Here is a 23337-nt window from a genome sequence, read left to right as displayed (position 1 = left end):
GCTAACAAAAACAGCAGTGTTATGCTTCATGCCAAAGGTGGTTGAGGACTGTAACCTCTCTGATTCATATAATTTCTTCAGGTCTGATTTTTTTTTGTTTTTTGAGAATGCCTAATTAGTTTCTGACAGTTAAGCTTTTAACTTAAAAGAATAAGTCAGTAAAGATCCCGAGACAATTCACTCATCTCTGTCAAAAGGTTGGGGGGCACCCACCCCTACTCCTGCATTTGTGCTCATAAAAGCTGTTTGGCCGTGCAGTATTGGAGACAAGAGAGCTGCCATTGGGATACTCTTCCTCTGATGGAAGATGAAATATGGTTCTTGTCATAAGTCTCTGATGGGAGTTAAAGATCCCATTAATTTTTTTCAAAAAAATAACTGATAATTATTGTGTTCTGACTACCTTTCTTCTGATCAATAAAGTAAGTTATAATGTACCTAGCACTGTGTGAACTATGACAGAATGCCTAGTGGATGCTCCATTGCCTACACAGTTACTACCCTTGTGCTACTATCTAAAGTGCATTGAGATACCTTAAACTATGAAATACATTCTATGAAAACAATTCTAAATGGCAGTCAGGATGGGTGCGTTGGTCAAGCTTTTATGTATGGTGAAACCCATCATCCCAACAAATGAAAGAAGATGCACCTGCTGAAACATAATAAATAAAATAAAACTTAGTGATTTGGAGAACAGTACATAAGTTTTCTGGTTGTTTAAAAATTTGGGATTCAGTATTTAACACCCTAAACATCATAGTAATTTATTCCTAAAGATGTAAATATGCCCAGCATTCTATAAGCAGGTTGGCAGGAACATTTGAGTTTGTTTTGAAGAGGATGGGAAGCTCTCTACTTTTGTGACAGAGGCCTTTAGATAATGACAAAGTGACTTATCTTTCCCTATCCCTCAGCAGGGAATATTCTGGGTCTTAATCATTTCCATATACTTGAGGCTTGAAACTCCTGAAGTGATACCAAGGAGATGCATTGCAAGGCAGTAACGTAACATATTGGTCTGAGCTGAAAATGCAGGAGTTTCATCCGCTCCTTCATTCTAGGCAGCCATTTTGGATGTTTCCAAGCCAAAAGATGTAATTTATTCTGCATTTCGAGCACATCAGGAAGGAAAATCTCTTTTACTGCTTTTCAGGATTTTAGAGTCTCTGGTGCGAATTTTAAAGGCAGTGAATGGGACATACACTCCCTCCTTTTCCCCCTTACATTAAAAATTGACATCCATCAACCTTGGAAATGGAAGTGTTCTCTTAATTCCAGCTCCTTTCTTACCTTTACGCTTACCCACTCTGGTTTTCTTCTTCTCATGCTGCTCTTTCCTGCAGCTGTGCCAGCCCAGATTGCACTGATCTCTGAGAGACTGATGACTGTCCTGGGACATTGCAATAATGAAAATGAAGCTGCATCCTTCAATGCTCGGATCCAACTTAACATTTGTTCCCCAAAACTTGAACAGCAGGATCAGTGTGTGAGTATTGTAGAGCCTGAAACAATAAGCAAATTGGGTTGATTGAATAAATTTAAATACATGTGCAGTGCTTGTCAAAAGCTTTGTCTATGAAGAGCAGTAAATTTATTACCAATCTGTGCATCTTGCATTGTTCTACAGAAAATATAAACTTACATTTAGCCTTTCAGAAATCTTTGGATGTCTGGTGAAGAGACCTAGGAGTGTACTGTATGCTATGTAAATCTTTCAGATGGGATAGGCTTTCTTTACAAGACATATGTATAACAAAGCGACCTTTGGCGGGACACTACTGAGAGTATCAATTCAGGACAAATTGCTTAGAGCAGGGCAGTCACAGCCCAAGGCTGGGGGTCCTTCACTACTAAGGCACACCAAACCAGCCAAACAGAGGTCTTCGGTTTTACTCCACTGGCTAACCAGAAGTCATACAAGCAATTTCCTCAGACGCTCCAGTTTCCCAGTATCAGCACCAGCACCAGTCCTTATGGGGATGAATAGTTATGAAAACTAATATCCCAGTAAAAGAAAAAGGGTTCTCCCAATCCCAAAGGACCAAGTCTCAGACCCAGATCAATATACCGGTTAGATCTTACCCACAAATCACGCTGTTGCCAATCCTTTAGAATCTAAAAATTCATAAAAAAAATTCATATTCATAAAAAGAAAGAAATATAGATGAGAGTTAAAATTGGTTAAAATGGAATCAAATACATACAACAATTGCAAAGTTCTTAGTTCAGGCTTGTTTCAGGCTTGATGGGATTACTGCTGATTTAAACCGATCAAGTCTCTGGAGTACAAATATCCCAGCTTGGATGGGTTGTTCAGTCCTTTGTTCAGAGCTTCAGTTTCAAGGACAGTTCCTCCAGAGGTCAGAAGCAGGATTGAAGACAAAATGGAGGGGTTTCCAGGGCCTTTTATATCTTCTGCCATGTGGAAGGACCCCTTTGTTCTTACTGTGGAAAATCACAGCAGCAAGATGGAGTTTGGAGTCACATGGGCAAGTCACATGTCCATGCATAATTCAGTTTCCAGGCAGGAGCCATTGCTCACATGCTACCTTGAAAGTTCCCAGGAAGGCTCCTCAGATGTGGATTGGAGTCTCCCAAAGTCCATTGTCAGTTAAGTGTTTCGTGATCTGGCACTTACTCAGAATAGTCCTTTCTCAAGAAGCTGACCAAATGCTTCACTGATGCTTACTCTGAATCAAACACACTGAGATACAAGTACATAGCCAATATTCATAAATTCAGATACAAAAATGACACACGCATACAGACAGCATAATTATAACCAGCAAGTTACAACCTTTCCATAGACACCTCACTTGACCCCCCTTGCACAAGATTTGGCGCAATTATAGGACCTTGGTTGCAACAATGATCTATACAGTCACAGTTCATGTCGTTAACATCACAATATGTCTGGACATTAATTGGGGGATATAAAACATTCCTGGGTTTATAACACAGGACTTTAATTTCAGTTTCTTGACACCAGTGATCTGGTGTACCTATTATAAACATTAACATGTTTTCTTTAAGATTGTGTTGGGTAATTGTATGTATGTCTATACATATCCTAAAACTAAATCTAGAGACAAACTCCACAAAGTAGAAATGAATTATGTTGTTTGTTCCAGGTCATTGATCTTTTACTGACATCCTTTTGCCAGAATCTAATAGCTGCTTCCTATTTTAACCCTCCTGACAGGTAAGATGCATACTATACATGCAGGCAGGACAAAACTGTTTAGTGCCCCATAATACCTGCACTGTACAAGGGTCTGTGAAGATCCCCTTGTTGATGATGCGGGATATATTGTACTGGTGTTTTCAGGCACTTTTATCCTGAGCCGCTGTGATGCAAAAACTAATACTTTGATAGATGAGAGTAGAAACACCATGTGCTCTTCCATTATCATTGAGTCTCCTTGAAATAAGCTGCCCACTATGTGACAGCCCTTTAAATATCCCTCTGCTCTGTCTAGTGCTGCCTTTTTGTAATACTAACACCACGTTGTTTCTAAATATGGGATTATTAAGAGGGGGACACTGGAGCAAAGTTTCTGATTTATTTTTTTTATAACTTTTTTGTTGAAACAAATCAGACCCCAAGAAGAATATTTTTCTTTGCCTTTGTACATAAGACATTAAAGTGTCTTCTGGGTTATTTTTGGTACATCCAGAGCTGCTCTGGGTCTAGGCACCCCTGCATTAGCCTTAGGGCCATCTCCAGCATTAAATGAATGAAGCACAAAGCTTACTGCTGAAGACACAAGATCAAGAGAAGAATACAGCATTTTATTTTTTCACTTTGATCTTAAACCTGTGCATGCCTCCCTTTATTTCAGAAATTAAATATATGTTTGTACTGACAAATGGAAACTGTGAGAGTATGACTTGACTTTCACTGGGCTTTACCTGAAGTTCCTCTTTGGAAGACGAATGTGGTGTTTTAGCTCGTGTGTGTGTTAGCAAAAATTTTATAAAGTGTTATGGTCAAAATAGTTCCTTAAAAAGTAACTTCACTGGCAACTTCCAAGCTGCCTACAATCCTGTAACCTAAATGGGGTGTGCTTTTGGCAGCATGGCAGTGCTGAACAGTTTTCTCACCACAGTTTAAATAACTATCCTGAAAGAAGACCCCTGTACCTGCAACAGTCTCCTTTCTGTGCCCCTCAGCAACCTTCCTCTTCTCCAGATCTCTCTCAACAACTCTTCTTTGACTAGATTGTAAGCTACATAAGGCTGGGACCTTCTGATTTTTACATGTCATATAGTGCCATGCCCATATGGGGATATATAAATAGCAATTATTATAGTGCTGAATTGATTATATTGATGGAGTGATAGTTGTGTGATGCATTTACACTCAAAGGTGCTTCAGATGCATTCTGTTTAACCATTTCTAAAACCCTCTTCTATATTAAGGATAACAGTGACCTTTCGCAGTAACATGATCACATGGCTTGTGTCTTCTGTAGGCAGGGGCTCTGTTTGTCTCTGTTTGTGAAGATGATTTGTGGACACAGGCGTGTCTTACCTGCCCTGTTGACTAGGCTCTGTCAGCTTATTTATCATCAGGTTAGTTTCCCAACATAAAGAAATTGATGGTAACCATGTGCTTAAGGCTACTTTGGCCTCATCTCTCCACATGTATACTGAGTACCTGTCTGCACTGTAGTATACGATGGAGGGATTTCACTAACTTGTAATTTTCCAAAAGAGTTCTCATTTTTAACAAACTTTTCAAACCTGGTCTGAGAAAATGCAAACAATAGTGATTCTGCAGCAATGTTAACTTGGCCACGTTGCTCATTTATGATGCACATTTAACAACACGAACTGAAATATACGACCTTTATGTACATAAGCAGAAAAGGTGTAATATGGTCAGATTAACTCTTGTATTTTCAGACTTTTTAATTTTTAACTATACAGCCTTATTATTAAGAGACTTGTGCGTTTAATGTATAAGGGGGAGGCACTGTTGTTGAATTAAAAGGAGCACTTGTGCATTAGAAGTACTGAGTAAATGCTGTATCAGCCTCAAGACCATTTTTGCCCCCTCTAATTTTCATTCTGAACTGGTGCAGGCAGTATTACGTGCTAAGTAATTTTTCAGACCACAGCTCTCAGTTCTGCAGCTAGATTATGTGTTGCATCTCTGAGGAGGCACAGCACAGAAGGTCCTTCCAGGAAGAGGATCATGAGGCGGGAAAGATGGCTTTATACTATATTTGTGTGTCCTGGATTCTGGATCGGTGCAGGCCATTTTGTATGTTAAAGGATTCCTGCCTGTCCTGGCAATCCCCTATGCTACAAGCTGCATGAGGGAGGCAGCATAGAACTCTGTATAGATGCATTTATGCTTTCATATGTTCTATGCTTTAGAATGGATATATTTCCCCCGGAGCTGTTAAAGCCCCTTTATTGGAGTGATGTAAAGGGGTTGTGATGTAGCATCTGGTGCAGAACTACACATCCACCACCGTACCAGCCTTAGTCAGCTTTTAAGAGACAGTTGAGACCCTGAGCCTTTCTAAATACCTAGGTGCAAGATCCAGAGCTATGCTTCATGCGTTCATTGTTCTTGTTTTTTATTTTTTTAAGTGTTTCCTTGGTTTTGTGCTCTTCACCCTATTGTACTGAAAGGATTAAGTTATGAGGCTAATAAATGAATCTAAATGCCATGGAATCTGAAAAGCCATTGGCCTTTAAAATTCTCCAAGGATGTAATTAAAGTTAGTTACGGCCAGTTACTGTTGTAGAATTCTCTTATCTCTGTTGTAGAAGCTAACCAGAAACAACTTCAGAATTCCAGATAAGGAGGAAGTTATCTAATTTAACTGGTGCCTTCTATCTGCTAAATTGTTCTTTTACACTGAATTAGTCACTGGATAGTTGCAGTATTCTGCCCCTTGATTAGTTTGAGGTTCAGTTGAGACTTGCTGCTTTGTTACAAATGCTATGCATCTTTTCACTGAGCTATTTATTTGTTTGGCTGCAGGGTCCTTCCCTAAATGATGCTCATGTTTTAGGACTAGCTGCCTTTATGATTCATTTAAATGAATCCAAATCTTTGATTCCTGAAGTGAACATTGGATCCAAGGTTGCCTCTGCAAAGGGCCTTTCTGTTACTGAGTACTGGAACCATTTACTTGTTTGCAGGACAGGGGAGTCCTTAGCCTTCTGCATGAGGTGAGTTTCTTTCTTTGTCATATGCTAGGTTTCCCTGTTTCTAGGGATGACTTGGATTTGGCACAGGCAGGGATATGGAACAGTACGTCCTGTCATGCAGTAGATTCCCCTCTTACGAATGTGTGGCACTCACACTATTGGACATGTTAGTGTTTAGGGTTAGAACGTTTTTATTTGAAAATGAAACTTAAAAGTAGAAACTTTAGACCAGATGTGCCCCAACTTTGCCCACCAATGGGCTGCATAAGAAATTTGGGAGGAGCCCAGGGATTGCATCTAATTGGCATGATTAAGAACAGATTGAAGCCGCCCTCATCTTTCAATATTAAGGTGTGATCCATGGAAATTCCAGATCCTACCTGGCCTCAAATCAAGATGAAGCTTTTTTTTTGTTGGCACTTGTGGTCTTTGCAGGCTACACCCCCATATTAAAAATTAGGGTGGCTCTGGGTCAGCGCTGAATTACACAAAATAGGACTGCAGTCTCTCTCCCAGGTATGTTATGATTTTATTCCCATCTTTTTCTAGACTTCCTGTGCCAGCCTTTGAAATGATTTAGTAGTTACTTTTATCTCCTTGTTCTTTAAAATCCATTGTCATAGCTCGCACAGTGTTCCAATATGATTACACTGTTGGACTAGGTGGTCACTGGATATCATTGCAGTTTGTATTTAGACAATTTTGAAGCATGATATCCTTGGTTTTTACTTGGCCCTGGACGCTTCTGGATGGGAAGCAACAGCAGTGGAAGATGGGGCAGATATGAGAGATGAACCAAACCAAATAACTGCTCTCTTTCTTCTCTCAGGTTTTGTACTGCAGCAGTTGCTTATTGTTTGTGCAAGTTTCCTTCCCTCTCTCATGATGATTTATGCAACTTGCTTCCCTCTGGCCTTATAAAAAAGGTAACCATTTCAATAAAAAAATCTGTTGCCATCACTTATTGAAATGGCAGTGCCACTGGAACGGTCTGTTGCAGGTATCTGTACTGTAACAGGTTAGCACTAATTGCAGTATTTATCCTGAATCCTTTATGGGAGCTGCCTTAGCGCTCTGCGTATTCATTCCATAACGTGTACAATATTATGTAGCCAACTCTGTTTGCTTTCTTGTTTCCTAACAGAGCATTGGAAGGTTTAAAAGTCTAATACTACATCCTATCATTTTTGTCCCGAATGCCATGATTTTCTTGATCTAATCCCGCGCCGCCGCCCCCCCCCCCCCCGCCCCGCCCTCCCTCCACACTCACAACCTATACATTCTTTATTACAGTTTTGGATTTTTGTGTCAAGTAGCTGGGTAGCATGAGGAACAGCTAAACCAATGTAACTGAGCCGTTTTAGTTCTACCAAGTTAACTCCTGGTCTGTTTGGGAGATTATTAGAGAGGAGAGTAACAACAATACTGTTCCAATTCTAAGGACTGGACTCATGAATTCTGTGTTTTAGGGCCTGATTTTTAGTGACGCCTCAACTTTGTTTCCACTTGCGCAAACACATTTTTGCCAAATAATTGAATAACATACGTTTTTGGTAGAGTATCCTTGTCTTTTTTCCACACTCACTATTTTACGTAATTGGTACTGCACAGAGGCTTTTTTTCATTGATGGCAATATGTAAGTTTCTACTTTCTTTATTTTAGTTACAGTATGTTGTGCCACGGCTGAGCTTAGAGGCTCGCGGAATTGGCCGTGAGGAGGAAGCACCTGAACTGTCCTGGAGGTCCCTCTCTTGTCCCTCTGTAAACTACACGAAAACCAGCCTCTGTTTATGGAGGCAAACGTGCTTCCAAGAACTCTTGAAGGAGAAACTATTCCAGGTAATAGTCCCTACCCATATACCATAACGTTAACTTTTCAGATCTGTGCTTTGGGATTTCCCAGCATAGATGCAATATTATTACTCATTAGCAACAATAGCTGCTCCCTGTAAAAGTTTATTATTTAGTCAGTGTTTGTACAACACTTTGAAGATGTGTACAACCAAATCTAAGCATTAAGAATTATCATTATCATCATCCCCATAACCTACAGATAAGGTGCAGATAGGAGAAAAGACATGAGGCATTTTGGCTTTATAGAGAAATTGACAAAAAGTAGAGTAGGATATAACGTGGTAATGCAGGAATAGTACCATGGAGGCTTTTCAATTATAACTGTACAATAAATGTATTTATATCTCAGATGTGTGCCTAATAGTTTTATCCTTTATAGAAACAGATCTATGAGAAGGCCCAAATTTTTGAAAATGCTCATGAACTTTTCCTGGCACCCAATTTAAATGCATGCAATCCCTTGAAGTTCTCATGAACACTGGTTACAGGTTTTTTTTAAATTGTTGTTGTTTTCTCCTTTGATTTATATTGCCATATGTTCCATACTGGTATCTAGATATTCAGAGCATGGGCACTTTAGAAGCATTAAAGATACGTGTACTTTTAGTAGTCTTTTTGAAAACTAGTGGTGGCTTGGTTTAGATTTGCTAGGAATGGTCCAGGAACAGAAATGTTCTTGAGACTAAATGGGAACTGTTAATTTCGTCTGCTGCCATGTGAGAGAGAGAGAGATCTTTGTAATTTGAGAGCGGGTGGCTGAGCTCCTTTTGGTAACCTAGCCGTAGAAGTCATGTTTCCTTGCTGATCTGTTCTTTTATTGTGCTGAATCTCTGCGTTTTTCCCAGTTATCTTTCCGAGAGTGGCTGCTGTTTGAGCTAGAAGTCCAACCTGAGAAGGATATCCTTTCTGCTTCTGAAAGGTAAGCGCAGAACGGTCCTGTAAAAATGGAAGTAGTTTGAAATGCATTTCCAGTTAAGTCAGAAATATTAGAGAAGGTCCTAAGCCTGGAGTTTGATGACCATGTAAATAAATTGTCTGGCTTGGGGCATGAACTCCTAGTGCCCCCACATCTTAAACAAGAGCTCAAGGTATGTTAGAAATGATGGGTTTGGCTTCCCTTGAGGAAGTTATCCAAGGTAATTGTTGACCTCCACAGAATTCACTAGAACGTCTTTCTATCTCAGGACTTTCCCATGCCCAGAAGCAAGAGATGGTTGTTACAGGCCAACCTGCAAACACTATACGCCCAGCCTTGTTACGTCTCTGGATTGTTAAAAGTCCCTCAAGGGAGCTGTTAGTTTTTCATCTGTTCCTCTGGGGCAATCACTTTCTAGTTTCATATAGATTTATTATATATGCAGGTCTGTGTGGCAACCTTCTTTTTGCCATTCCATTTGACTTGGTGTACTGTGTTCTCTTTAAAACAATGAACAGGAAGCACTAAAATTCTTTGATATGAATCCAATCTTCCATTGTTCAATATTGCAGGCACGACTTCCATTACTGGGCGTTGTACCAGTGGTATCTTCCAGCAGCTTCTGCTTCTGGAGGCTTTGATGGAAACCTGGAAAAAGCATGTGGCATTCTTATTGGTACAATTCTGGATTTCTCCCAAAGGTACTTTACCTCACATGAATACACTTGCACAGCAGTGACAGTTTTACTGTGAATATGGAAACTAACAAGGTAGAGCAGCGTTTGACTCTGTACCCACAGCATAGTTAGGAAAGGTTTATATGTTGGGTTTTAATGCACGCATAGAACCACCTAATTCTAGCTGAGTCTCGTTGACTCAAGCCAGAGCAATGTCATAGAATGTTGCCCCTCGCGCACGTCTTCATAATGGGTATGTTTTGTGTGTGTGTGTCAACGCAAGTGTTGTTTAAACATTTCATATTGCTATAGATGTGCATGTTTACCCAGTGTTTGATTTCCTCAGAAACTAAATTGACTTCCTAAGTCAACCATCAAATTATGTTGTTGTATACATCTGTATGAATAGAGCATACATTCCTGTACACCACAGTGAGTTTCCACTATCATTAAGACTTCTTTAAAAAAAAATTCTAATTTTAAAAAATCTTATAAATCAGGAATCTCAAACTCAAATCACCATGAGGGCCACATGAGGACTAGTACATTGGCCCAAAGGCCGCATCACTGACACCTTTTCATATAAAGGTACAACCCCCCAAACCTCCTGGCCCTGCCCCCACTCCACCCGTTCCGTGAGGTCCTGCCCCCACCTCCCTCCCTTTCTGCCAGAAACTTTTTTTTTTTTTTTTTTTAATCCCCTCAGCATCGTTTGATCTCAGCCCTGGCCTTGGGGAGAGAAAAACATCCTAATTTGGATGGTGCCAGCCAGGTAGCCTCCTTCCCTCCATTGATGGCTCAGCCACTGTTGTTTGAAGTGGGTACCAGAGAGACTGTCTTATCTGTGTCATTGTTCAACTCTTCCTGGGGTCCTTAACAACTCCTCTTTACAGCCTCCTTTCATTTTATTATATGCATTCAGTTAGGCATAAATATAAAATTGAACAGGGAAACCAAGTTACATAATGTTAATGAGAAATAATGCAGACATTTTCCCAGTTTGTTACAGGTAGGGTCACTGAATATATAACTAACTAACTAACAGGGGTAGTCATCAGGAGTCTCTCTTAATTCCAGGTCAGAGTTGGACAACTGTGGCCAGTTGGAGAAGTCAGAGTTTTCCGTTCATAACAATCATCATGTCAATCCTGATATTCTCTGCAGATTACAGGTGATTTTAGATCATGATACAAATCCATATGCCAGATCCATGAATTTGGCATGACAAAATCTTTTCTAAAATTTCAGTATATGGAAGACAGACAGTCCAGTTTTTAGATATTATGATTGGTGCTCTGAATATTTTTTCCACTGCTTTAGTGTGTTAATTCACATGCCCTTAAGGCATTAGAACCAGCCAGCCTGCCTTGTTACAAGCTGTGAGAAAAAAACAAAGCTTCTGAAAATGTGCAAGCAGCCAGTCTTGAATTCTAGACGATGACAGTTTGCATTACATGTTGAATTACGTTTACAAAAGTGGAAATCTGTTATAAGAATTGATTTTTGGCTGTTCGCTCACCCCCCCCACCCCCCCCATTTATTAATATACCTACATGAAGGTCCTTGAAGTAGAGAGTTTCCCAAATTAGCCTTGCAGAGAAGCAAGGGCTCCATCTTGCAAAGATGAAGTGAGTTCTACTAGGCATTTTAGTACCATGGCAGCTCTTCTATTTGTAATTGGTTCTAATTAGCTGTCAAGCTAGTCAAGTTATATCTCTGCTGCAACTGACTAGTATTCAGAGGTACAAACCTATCTTTCTGCTGAAGACATCAAAGAAACGAACTTCCAATCTGATCCTTTCTGATCCCACAGATCAATATAAACAAAACAGAACATACACAAGCACTCTTGGAATCTGGCTTTTGGAAAGTGAAATGTAATCCATATAGCCACCTATGACGGGATAACTGGCTGGCTCTGTGGATGAGGGGAAAGTGGTGGACGTGTTGTTCCTTGACTTTAGCAAAGCTTTTGACATGGTCTCCCACAGTATTCTTGCCAGCAAGTTAAAGAAGTAGGGGCTGGATGAATGGACTATAAGGTGGATAGAAAGTTGGCTAGATTGTCGGGCTCAACGGGTAGTGATCAATGGCTCCATGTCTAGTTGGCAGCCGGTATCAAGTGGAGTGCCCCAAGGGTCGGTCCTGGGGCCAGTTTTGTTCAATATCTTCATAAATGATCTGGAGGATGGTGTGGATTGCACCCTCAGCAAGTCTGCAGATGACACTAAACTGGGAGGAGAGGTAGATATGCTGGAGGGTAGGGATAGGGTACAGAGGGCCCTAGATAAATTAGAGAATTGGGCCAAAAAAAATCTGATGAGGTTCAACAAGGACAAGTGCAGAGTCCTGCACTTAGGACGGAAGAATCCCATGCACCGCTACAGACTAGGGACCGAATGGCTCGACAGCAGTTCTGCAGTAAAGGACCTAGGGGTTACAGTGGACAAGACGCTGGATATGAGTCAACAGTGTGCCCTTCTTGCCAAGAAGGCCAATGGCATTTTGGGATGTATATGTAGGGGCATTGCCAGCAGATCGAGGGACGTGATCGTTCCCCTCTATTCGACATTGGTGAGGCCTCATCTGGAGTACTGTGTCCAGTTTTGGGCCCCACACTACAAGAAGGATGTGGAAAAATTGGAAAGAGTCCAGCGGAGGGCAACAAAAATGATTAGGGGACTGGAAGACATGACTTATGAGGAGAGGCTGAGGGAACTGGGATTGTTTAGTCTGTGGAAGAGAAGAATGAGGGGGGATTTGATAGCTGCTTTCAACTACCTGAAGGGGGGTTCCAAAGAGGATGGATCTAGACTGTTCTCAGTGGTAGCTGATGACAAAACAAGGAGTAATGGTCTCAAGTTGCAGTGGGGGAGGTTTAGGTTGGATATTAGGAAAAACTTTTTCACTAGGAGGGTGGTGAAACACTGGAATGCGTTACCTAGGGAGGTGGTGGAATCTCCTTCCTTAGATATTTTTAAGGTCAGGCTTGACAAAGCCCTGGCTGGGATGATTTAATTGGGGATTGGTCCTGGTTTGAGCAGGGGGTTGGACTAGATGACCTCCTGAGGTTTCTTCCAACCCTGATATTCTATGATTCTATTATTCTAATCACTTCAGGCACTGAATAATCAGTAAAACTGTTTTCCACTGAAACTTGGGAATCAAACTTCAGAGGAATGCAAATTTAGTAGAGTATGTTTTGCAAGCACCAATGTGCTTTACAAAGCCTAAAGAAACAAAGTAAGTTCAGAAGAATAAGTTGGAAACTGCATGCTGGATAGATGTAGCGTTCAGAAGGGTGAACTCTCTCACTTCAGGGGTTATTGAGGAGTTCTGTCACTTCATTGTGTGTTTATCCAGGGCTGGGATTTCTGGGCACTTGTGCAGTTGCTGTAAATCTAAAATCATCTCAGTCACTGATACCGTGGGGTAAAAGAGGATTTGAAATGCAGATTGATGTAAAGTTATGAAAAATTTCTTTCTCCCATCCAGGAAATGGTACTTGAGCTAGGGTCTAGGAAGACTTCACCCACTGGCTGCTGGAATGACAAGGGACACTTCCTATTTAGGATTTTCCAGGAAAGGTTAAAAACTATAGGAAATGGCTCTGCTGTAGGTGAACGGCTACTGAGGCAGCAGGAAGTGCTACTGCAAAAAAGGTAAAATACCAACAGGATGCCAGAATGAGAGAAACTCATCTGATAAAGCTACTTTCAGAAACTCAACTACACAGCACAACAGCAATGAAATAATTGTACATCCATTTTCCTAAGGGGTGATAATTAAGGTGGGAATATATATGTTTACTGGTTTAGTGTGCTAATCTTGTGGAGTGAGGTGTTTATTCCCTAACGACCCCGGTATTTGAGCTCTCACTAAACACAACACACTTAGCTAAAGGCTGATCCTGATAGCAGTCCTAGGAATTCAACCTCCTGGACCTGCTATTTACAACCATCACCTCTTTAACAAGCTTTAATTCCCACTGGGGATGAGAAGGGAACTCCACCATTTCTAAAGTCATTGTTTCTGTGTCTTGAAAATGCTCTGAATATTTTATTGAAATACCAAATCCGTTTCTGGCCATGTGGAAAAATCCCCAGTGAGTAATCCTTTACATTTCCTGCTAGCAGATGTTTAAGGAATTGAGTCTTGGAAAGTTCTCTAAATTCTACTGAAAATCAAAGTCAGACTTAATATGACCTGACCGCTGTTCTGTCCTCTTCTTGACTGCATGTTTTTAAATTTTACTTTAGGATTCTGTTGTGTCTCCCTCCATCAGTTCTCATCATGATGTGTCGAAGAGGAAAGAAAATGACCTTGGATTGTGAAGATTTCTTTTTTTTTGTAAACACTGAGCTGGTGTGTACAATTTCCCAAACAGTAGCAAGTTTGGTAATTGCTCTGGATAGGGGTCTTAAAGTTGAGAATAGGGAATGGAGAAGAGATCAAACACCATCATACTCGAAAGCAGGAAATCTGTCATTGTGTGGGAACCTCAGACAACCTATTCTTCTGATGTTTGTGGCACTGCAGGAGATGTCCAGATATCTGGAAAAGTTTTGTGGTTTTGTGAACCTTGCCAATGACTGATACTATAGTATTCCTCTGTGTGCTTTTTCTCCGCAGTAGAATGCACTCAGAGTAAGTTTGTCTGGATTCACAATGAATATATTATGCTGATGAGAAAGGGCTCTTTGGAAATACAATATAAAGATTTGGTCTGATGAAGTCATCTGCCACTTTGTTGGATGTAGTGAATATCCCACAAATGGGTGCATATCTGAGTAAAATCACTGATCAGCAGTTTAGACTTTTCACCTGCAGGGTGATGTGTTAACCAATTTGTGAACAATATTTTCAGTTTTGTGACCTTGTTTAAGTCAGGTTGAGTAGAGTAAGGTGTACATTTTTAGATTTTTTTTTTTTAGAATTTTAGAAGGTGGAGTCCTTCAGGCTATACCCATTTTATTTTTTTTTTATTCCATTCCTCAATTATAGGTCACTTGTTATGGCTCCTGGAGCCTGTCAGCAACATTTCTTGTTGCCATTAGAAGAGTCGTTAAGAGCATTTGAGATATAGAAATCTGCAGCATTCTCTGGTGGCCTGGAAGTGAGAGACTGAGGCCTAGTCTACACTGGCAACGCTAAAGCACTTTAACGTAGCTAGTGTGGTTGTGGCGCAGCGCTGGGAGAGAACTCTCTGAGGGCATGGCTACACTCGAAACTTCAAAGCGCTGCCGTGGGAGCACTCCCGCAGCAGCGCTTTGAAGTGCGAGTGTGGTTGCGCGCCAGCTCCTGGTGCTCCACCTCCATGAGGGGATCAGTTTAGAGCGCTGGGAACGCGGCTCTGTTTACGCTGGCACTGTTTACACTGGCGCTTACAGAGCTGTAACTTGTGCTCGGGGTGTGTTTTTTCACACCCCTGAGTGAGAAAGTTGCAGCACTGTAAAGTGCCAATGTAGCCATAGCCTAAAAAAACCTCCTCCATAAGGGGCATAGCTACCTACGCGGGGAGCGCAGCTTCCCATGCTAGGGCACTGTCTACATGTCTACTGGCTTTACAGCGCTGTAACTTGCTGCGCTGGGGTGGGGGAGTTTCACACCCCTGAGCGAGAAAGTTGCAGCGCTGTACGGTGCCAGTGTAGACAAGCCCTGAACTTGCATCCCAGGGTTGGTATTCGCTACAGGGAGATCAACGCTGCTGCAATGGATGCAGCAGGGATCGATTTTAGCGGGTCTAGTGAAGACCCGCTAAATAGATGGCAGAGCGCTCTCCAGTTGACCCCAGTACTCCAGCTTTCTGAGAAGAGTAAGGGAAGTTGACCGGAGAGCATCTCCTGTCGACACAGCGCAGTGAAAACACCGGGGTCAGTCAACTCCAGCTACGTTATTCACATAGCTGGAGTAGCGTCAACTTACCCCCGTAGTGAAGACAAGCCCAAAGTCTCTGATTTCCCTGACACCTCAGGGCATTGTGCCAGGTCCCTGCCATATATATATGGAAATTGAGACCCTATCATAAGCTAATTTTTCATCTTTAAAACCATGAGATATTTTGAAACATCTTAGTATTTGACACAAAACAATAGCTTCATAATGGTTGTGCCATCAGCTTCTGGTGGGTCTCTTCCTTTTATATTCTTCTGGTATTAGTCAGCTGTATTTACTTTACTTGACTAATGATCCCTTGAAAACCACCTATATCTCGGTCCCTGCATAGGTGGAGCAAGAGAAATTCACTCATCCAAACAATGTCACTCTGCGTAAAACCAGTTCTGTCTTCTACAGTAGGCAATAAGCAGCATTATCTGTGTTACTTACTGGTGATAGGAAATTGCAAAGCACTGTCTAGTGACTGATGTTGCTTCAAAAGAGAAATGAAGTCCTGAGTGGGGGCTCTAAAGGGAACAAGTAACTGGGCTTTCAGAAAGGTCTGACAGTACAGAATAAACCTATCCCTATTGTGAAGTATTGCCAAAGGATTGTAACTTTTTTTTTTAAACATTTAACTCTCTAATGAGTAAACTCTTGTCTGTCTTATTCTGTTACAGAGGAACATTTGTTCCAGAGGATGTGCACTCTCCTATGACATCACAGCTCACTTCTTAAGGGTAACTGCTAGTTTAATCTTTCCCCTCCATTTCTCTCACAATGCAAAGCCTGAAATTGTTTGCAAGGAAACAATTTGCTGACTTTCACACTAGGACCCTGAGCTGCCACAATTACTAGAACTGGAATGTGCATTTATGCAGTGGTTTTGAGAAACCAAAATAGGAACTTGACATTTACATAAAGTCCACAAACAAATATTCTGAAATGTGGCTGTGGAAGAGGAGTGATGGATGTAAATATTGTATTGGAATTGGTGAAACGTGTGAGAGATTGGTCTGCAGGTGTTGAAGTTTTACTGAAATATTATAATTTTTAACTAATTTTTCACAATAGGAGAAAACTAGGTTCAGGGTAGGTTTGTCGGTGTGATTTTCCTTCTGAATAATGCTGACTCCTACAGCTGGTTTTTATTAGTTGACAACATGGGTTTGAAATGTATAGGAAAGATATATTATTTTGCAGTCACATTGTACTTCCACTTCTCCAGGGTCTGTTGAATGCCAGTTTGGATTATGAGGAATCAGCACAAGGGATTAATGATATTTTGAAAACATGTCGAACCAAATGTCCCATTATCATTTCTTCTGCAGCGGTAAATGTTCTTAATTATATTTCCTATTTTAAGTACTGGCTCCAAAATACAATGCCAACTGTAAATTAGCTTAGAATGTGATGTGTGGGGGGTGTTATGGGAGATGGAAGGGAATATTTTATGTATTGCTATTTCGGTTAATTTACGATAAGACGTTAGTTACATTGTCTTGACACGTATAGGTACGTATCTTAATACAAAATTAACAAAATTCAGCAATGTATTGCATATCATTTCCTTTTTCCCCCAGAATTATTTAGACACAACTGTAACTGTGTGTGTATGTTGTCACAGTTCAGGGCAACTGCACCTGTATTTTTTTCCCCCAGTGGTTCAGCAAAAGCATCCACTCTGAGGCATCTGGCTCCCCAGCTGTTGCCTTTTTTTTTCTTTTTTTTTCCCCAATCTCATTCCCTTCTGACCAGGGTATTTCCAGGCTGCAAAGTTCTCTGCTTTCACTGTGTTATTCCCAGCAGAGAAGGCTGCCCAAGCACATCTGTTTGTCTTCTCTTCAGAGACTGATAAGAGTGATGGTCAACTGTTAAGTTTTCCTTCAAGTAGACGCAGCCGTGTATTACACTTAGGTGTGTGCACTCCCAATGCACCAGTGCAGGAGATTTGTGCCTCCCAGTACTCATAGAGGGGTGGCACTCATGCCTCATGGCCAAAGCCCCTTCCCTAGCTATATGAGGCTGTGACTCAACTCCCTTCAGTTCCTCCTTACCACCCATGGCGAGAGTCAGCTCTGTGTGCTTTTCACCTCACAATTCCTCTATTTTAGTGACTAATTTGTTTCTAGTTGTATATAGTTAATTAGTATCCTTAATATAGTGTGTGTTAGCTTTAGTTTAAGTATTTCCTTGGTGATGCCCTCACCAGGATGTCATGCTGTCTGGAGTGGTTTGCAACCATGAGTGCCAACCTCCGGGCAGACACCCCAAACTGGTTGTATGTTCTATAGTTAGATTTCACCAACCAAGTAACAAGTGTGAACTCCTGAAGCACTATAACAGTCTTACTATGGATTCATAGACCGTCCCCATGGGTATTCTAGTCTACCTTGCCACCCAGACAAGCTGGACTTAGTGATAGGCAGTTGCTATGCACCAAAGATCGCAAAAGATTCAGGTTGCTTCCAGTCCCAAGAGACCAGTCACTTAGCCCAGGTCAATTTGTACCTCAGCTCTCACACGAAAGACAGCGCTTGTAGCCAGTCCTATAGTAAATTAACTCAGGATTTATTACCTAGGAAAAAGAAATGAGTTATTTACAGGTTAAAGCAGACAACATATATACACAGATGAATTAGTCTGTGGTTCCAAAAGGTGACAGAGTTGTTGTAATCTCTCAGCACTGAATGTCTTTTAGGACTAACACAGGTTGACCTTGGGGATTTCTGCTTCTGTTTCCTGGCTCCAGCCCTGTAACAGTCCAGACAGCAAAGAGAGAGAATTTTCCTGTGTCCCTGTTTTTATCCTCCTCTTTCAGCATTCAAGCTGATGATATTGGCTTTCTTGCATGTAGCACCTTCATGGGTCTGAGAGGGCCATTAACCACAATGGCCCATTTAGTTTTGATAGCCCTCCTTGATGGGCAGTGGACATTCCACCTGACTGGGTACACAGGTTCAGAGCAAGCATTTTTACAATTACAAAGCAAAACTTATATATCACCTTATAGAATGGGATCCAGATATTACAAGTGAAATTAATGCATTCAGCAACTTACAAGCATTTCATAATCTGAACGCTAAACACATTCTTATAAGTCTGTATTGCAAAGATTTCAAATTACTCCTGAAAGGTATAGAGTAAAATTTAGAGGTCTCGGAATGAACAACAAGATGAGTCAGAGAGAGTGTGTGTAAATTGTGTTTTCATGAGAAAATGGGCCAAGGGGAAGAGGGCAGAGAATTAGGGCTAGTTTGATCTCTTTGCCCAGAAAAAGTTCTTGAGCATGTGTTATGAAGAGATCAGATGCCATATGGCAGTGGTTCTGATCCTATTTACCATTATGGGCCACATCCAATACTACCTCCTATGGCCCTGAGGATGTTAGATGGGCTGCAGGTCTGTGCTGATTGGGCTGCAATCCGGCGGCGGGTTGAGAACCACTGCTATATGGGATAAACCCCTGGATTCTGTCCAAAAAGCAGCAGATCTTGCTGATGCTTATGTGCAAACTAGGGTATCCAGTGAGCACAAGCCCAAAAGAAAGGGCAGAAGTCTGGTATAAAGGGGGAACCCATTTTATCCCTGGTAAGGAGGAGGGTTGCTTGAAGCCCAGGCATGCACATCCCCGGAATTGATCCCTTCCTAGAAATCACTCAGACCCTCTATAGTGGAGAATGGTCCAAGAAGGTGTTCCCTGTGTGACTCCCCTGAGCACATGAGAAATAATGGCCCTAAACCAGTGGTCCCCAAACTTTTTCAATTGCACCCCCCTAGGAGCCACGGTAGGGGGGTGAGGAGTGACTGGAGGAGGGGAGCTGCTGCTCTTCCCCCAGCCCCCTTCCCTGGTGGCAGAGGCCAGTTACTGCAGGTAACTGGACTTTGTGTCCCGGTGGCTGGAGCGGAACTGAGGGGCAGAGCAGGGCTGAGTGGCAGTCCCTCTGCACCCCCAGGGAGCTGGCCCAGGCTCACTGCATGCCCCCCCCCCGAATATTTTTATGTGCACCCCTAGGGGGAGTGTGCCCCACAGTCTGAGGACCACTACCCTAAACTAAAAGAAACTAAGCCCACATCCCATCCAACCCAGATTAATTAAACTATCTTTAACCTAGAGGTGCCCCCAGGCTCCCGATTAAATTGGAGGTGGACATGGAATTTATTAAAGTTGCAAGATGTAAATGGCAAAGAATGCCTACTGTGGCGAGAGACTGGGGCCCAGATTTCTCTGGTTAGGGAAAGCATGGTCAAAAGAGAATGGCATGGCATTGGGAAGATAAAAACTTTCTATATCTGTCACTAAGGAACATTTGGAGTGGGAAGGTTTAGAGGGCATCCTAAAAGTTAGGGTGTTGGATTGTGTATTCCAACGGAAATGCTGGACTATGACTAAGACTGTAATCCATGATAAAGAGGAATACGGCTCTGTGACCTCTGATGGGAATATATAAAACCAATCATATTAACTTCTTTGGGGTGGGAAGCTAAATGTTTTCTAGGGTAGGGAGAAGAATCTCAGGACAATAGAGAGAAAGCTGGCGGTGGGGGGGTGTAATTCAGTTGTACCTCTCTGTGTATCCTTCTTGACTATCCTACAAGTATAGGATTTCCATGTTTATAGCCAAGTATCTCAGTGATCTCAGCATTTCTACTATACTGTTATCCTCTGAAAAGTATTCTATTATTTTTAGCCACTTTTTTTTTTTAATTTGTCTGGGAATGTGTTGTTTAAGTAGTAAATCAGAACCTCTTGGAGGCTTTTGTAGCATGTTACTATCCTAATATTCCACAGATGATTCCAGCTTTGTTTATATGACTCAGGAAAAGTGAGATGGTGGGGGAATCTTGTTTTGTTTGTGGAAGTGTTGTTACAAGGCTGGAACAGAATTGTGGGACAATGGCTGATGGTTATGCAGGACAGGGAAGGTGGGAGAAGCTTCTGAATTTCTGATATACAGTGCAAGCTTGTCTTTTTGCCAGTAGTCCAGAAACCCATAAGCACAAATAAATATTTTTCCCCTGTGCCTAATTCTTCAGTCAAGTTTCTATTTGCTGCTCTGGTGCTGATGCCCATGTCTATAGCAGTTTCATGTAGTTTGTGTGCTGATTATCTCTCCATGACAGCTAGGCCTTGAGCTTCTTAGCACACTTCCTGCTAAGGCAATGTGAGGGTACTGATGAAGATGCACTGCCACAAAAGACCTTTCTACTGGTAAAGATTTAATGACCTTGCACTGCTTCATCTTTGTAAGACACCTTCTGCTTATTTATCTACATACAGTTCTGTCAGCCCAGACCTATTCTTAAAACAAACAAAAGAAACCCCAAGACTCTGATAGCCACCTGGCCAACGTGGCTCACAGACTTGACCAGAGATCACTAAAAATACAAACCCTTATTTTTAACACTATAAAAGCGCCCAAAATATTACATACAAATTGGTCAGTTATCTAAAATCCCACACACTTAAAATAAAAAAGTCACATACAGAAAGCCTTCAGAACACAGATATACCATGAAAATAGCCACAGGCATCAGCCAGAGACATCGTCCCATGTGCCTCGTGGGAATGACTGAGTAAGCAATCAGAAATAAGTAATCCAGATGCAACCATATCATCCTCTGTATGGCTGAAGGTAGGCTGAGAAAAAAACATCCCTTCTCAGAGTGACTCCTGTTGTAAGAAGCAGGAATGGGCAGCTAGCACCTTGCGGATTAACAAACAAGACCACAGAATTGCAAAGAAGTATCTTCAGGGGTGTTCTAGATGCGGTTCCTCCTGACCCATCTACCAAACGTAGTTACCCTGGTCTCACTTTGCTCACTCCCTGGACTGTGATTGCTGACTTTCTTGGTTTCCAACGTTCTTCCAGCTGTGGTGGCTGAGGTTGGAGCCGGTGCTTTGCTCCCAGTGGAAGAGGCTGTTTGGGGCTCCACTTGCACAGGAATTGCAGAGACTGAGGAAATGCCAGCATTCTGCTACTAGGTAAGTCTGAGGAGCCTGAATATCAGATTGCAGGCAGAAATGAGAATGCACTCAAGGCAATGTATCTTTCTGTGGAAAAATGAAGTGTGCGAGCCTACTCTCTGAAACAGATTGCCGGACTTTCCGCTGGCAGTATGACATGCTAAGGGGGATAGGAGATTTTTTACCCCTTGATTTGGAGTCCTCTCTCTGATCCTCCCAGTTTTCATGAATGCTCATATTGGTGCTATGCTGCACATCGGTTGACCCTCCTGCAAACACCACTACTCCTTCCTATTCAGGGTACTGCAGCTTTCCTGACTTAAAACAGTAGGTGGGCAGAAGTGGGAACTCATATGTTTGACACTTCTAGTTGACGGCCCTTGTAGGCAATAACTGGATGCTCCCATTCTGATAATCATACTAGTCCTAAAAGCTAAAATAATAGATTTTTGAGTTAGAAAGTTTGTGACTGAACCATCCCCAGACCTGACCTTTGGGCAGATGGTTTGGTATAGCCACAATCCCTTGGTCAGATGTTTTGGAGAACTGCCTTTATGTAGGAACAAAAGTTGGGGAAAAGAGGTCTCCCAGGCAGAAAGACCTTGTCTCTTGATCCCTTTCTCTATCGTGGCCTTGACTAGAAGTCCTGATTTCTCTCCTCGCTCTCACCCATGGGTATCCCTCTCCTGAATGATTACATTGTTTTCATCTCCCAGCTTCCTCTCTTTAGAAGCAGAATTTTCCCTATCTGATACACCCTGGATTTCTGCGGCCTTTCTGCACTTCACTGTTCAACAGCAAGCAGCACATGGAGGAGTGAGAGACGTGCTGAAGAGAGCGGGGTCTGACACACAGCAGGCAAGATCAGACATCTTTAACTCTTTGCAGCTCTCTATTTGCAATTGTTCTTAAACCATTAGTAAATATAAACTTGATTTTATTTATTTGTAACACTAAGAGAAATGACTGTCCACTGCTATTGTCTTGTCCCTTGTAAACCTTGTTGTTAAATCTGGTTTCTGGGAGGGATGTGGCTCTAAATTCCCTCCTTTTCCCCCCAAACCCCATGGGTAAAGTGGTGTCAGATCTATATAACTCAACTTGTTGGAATCTTTTGATAAGTGAGGAGGAGGAGAGAAAATTATTCCCCACACACTCCAAAACCAAAAGCCAGGGGAGAGTGCTGAGAAGATAGCTGGGACCACTGGGGCTGCAGGTCTCCTGCCTGTTTAAGGCAGCATTGGTGAAGTCTGAAAGGAATTCCAGCTTGGCCTGCTCAGCTAGGAGGTTGATGGCTGAGAAGTGTACACAGGACATGAATAAGGGCACTCTGCAATGCTGAGAGGAGAGCCAGAGAACCCCTGGAAATTGAGTAGATCCAGGAATTTTCTCACGGGTGGCTGCCATTTTCCCCAATTAACTCAGTGTCCTTTGTGCACAAGGACCGTCACTTTCCATGGGGAGGGGGAAAGGAAATAGCTGCACAATCAGAGAAGTTTAGTATTTTTTCAGGGGAAAGGAGGTGTTGTTGCCCCAACTTTTTTTTTTTTTTTTTTAATTACAGAGCCTTCTCCCAATGCAGGGAAGTTCTTGGAGAAATCTTTTTATGTTGACAATTTGCATTTCAAAATATACAACAAAATTATCCCTGTACAGGTGGTAACTTACATGAGTGGGAAATAAGCAGTCCTGCCTTTTCCTGCCATTGGGTCAATGATTACTACTTTTGCTATTTATGTACATTGTGGTAGCTCTTAGAGGCCCCAGTCAGGAATGAGAGCCCCGTTACCCTAGGAACTGACACACATGAAATAAAAAGACAGCTCCTGTCTCAAAGGTCACAATTTAAACATATGGCGAAGACAAACAG

The 23337-nt window shown here is 41.9% G+C and overlaps 1 protein-coding gene across 4 annotated transcripts in view; it reads left to right on the top strand.

Annotated features, from left to right (window-relative positions):
• FANCA (FA complementation group A) overlaps nt 1–23337 on the top strand; it is a 69680-nt gene that overhangs the window by 41268 nt on the left and 5075 nt on the right. For all 4 annotated transcript variants that reach the window (XM_037877941.2, XM_043526515.1, XM_043526516.1 and 1 more), the window contains exons 23-37: nt 1347–1489; nt 3135–3205; nt 4479–4578; nt 6005–6195; nt 7004–7100; nt 7838–8014; nt 8875–8948; nt 9518–9646; nt 10700–10793; nt 13118–13284; nt 13882–13987; nt 16180–16239; nt 16728–16832; nt 21373–21485; nt 22184–22325. In XM_037877941.2, the coding sequence (XP_037733869.1) occupies nt 1347–1489; nt 3135–3205; nt 4479–4578; nt 6005–6195; nt 7004–7100; nt 7838–8014; nt 8875–8948; nt 9518–9646; nt 10700–10793; nt 13118–13284; nt 13882–13987; nt 16180–16239; nt 16728–16832; nt 21373–21485; nt 22184–22325 (1769 nt within the window). The remainder of the gene's footprint in view (nt 1–1346; nt 1490–3134; nt 3206–4478; nt 4579–6004; nt 6196–7003; nt 7101–7837; nt 8015–8874; nt 8949–9517; nt 9647–10699; nt 10794–13117; nt 13285–13881; nt 13988–16179; nt 16240–16727; nt 16833–21372; nt 21486–22183; nt 22326–23337) is intronic.

Source organism: Chelonia mydas, chromosome 12, assembly GCF_015237465.2.
Source record: "Chelonia mydas isolate rCheMyd1 chromosome 12, rCheMyd1.pri.v2, whole genome shotgun sequence".
In the NCBI taxonomy this organism is placed as follows: domain Eukaryota; kingdom Metazoa; phylum Chordata; order Testudines; family Cheloniidae; genus Chelonia; species Chelonia mydas.
The sequence above is the reverse complement of the archived record's forward strand: the minus strand, read 5'-3'. Positions and strand labels throughout refer to the sequence as shown.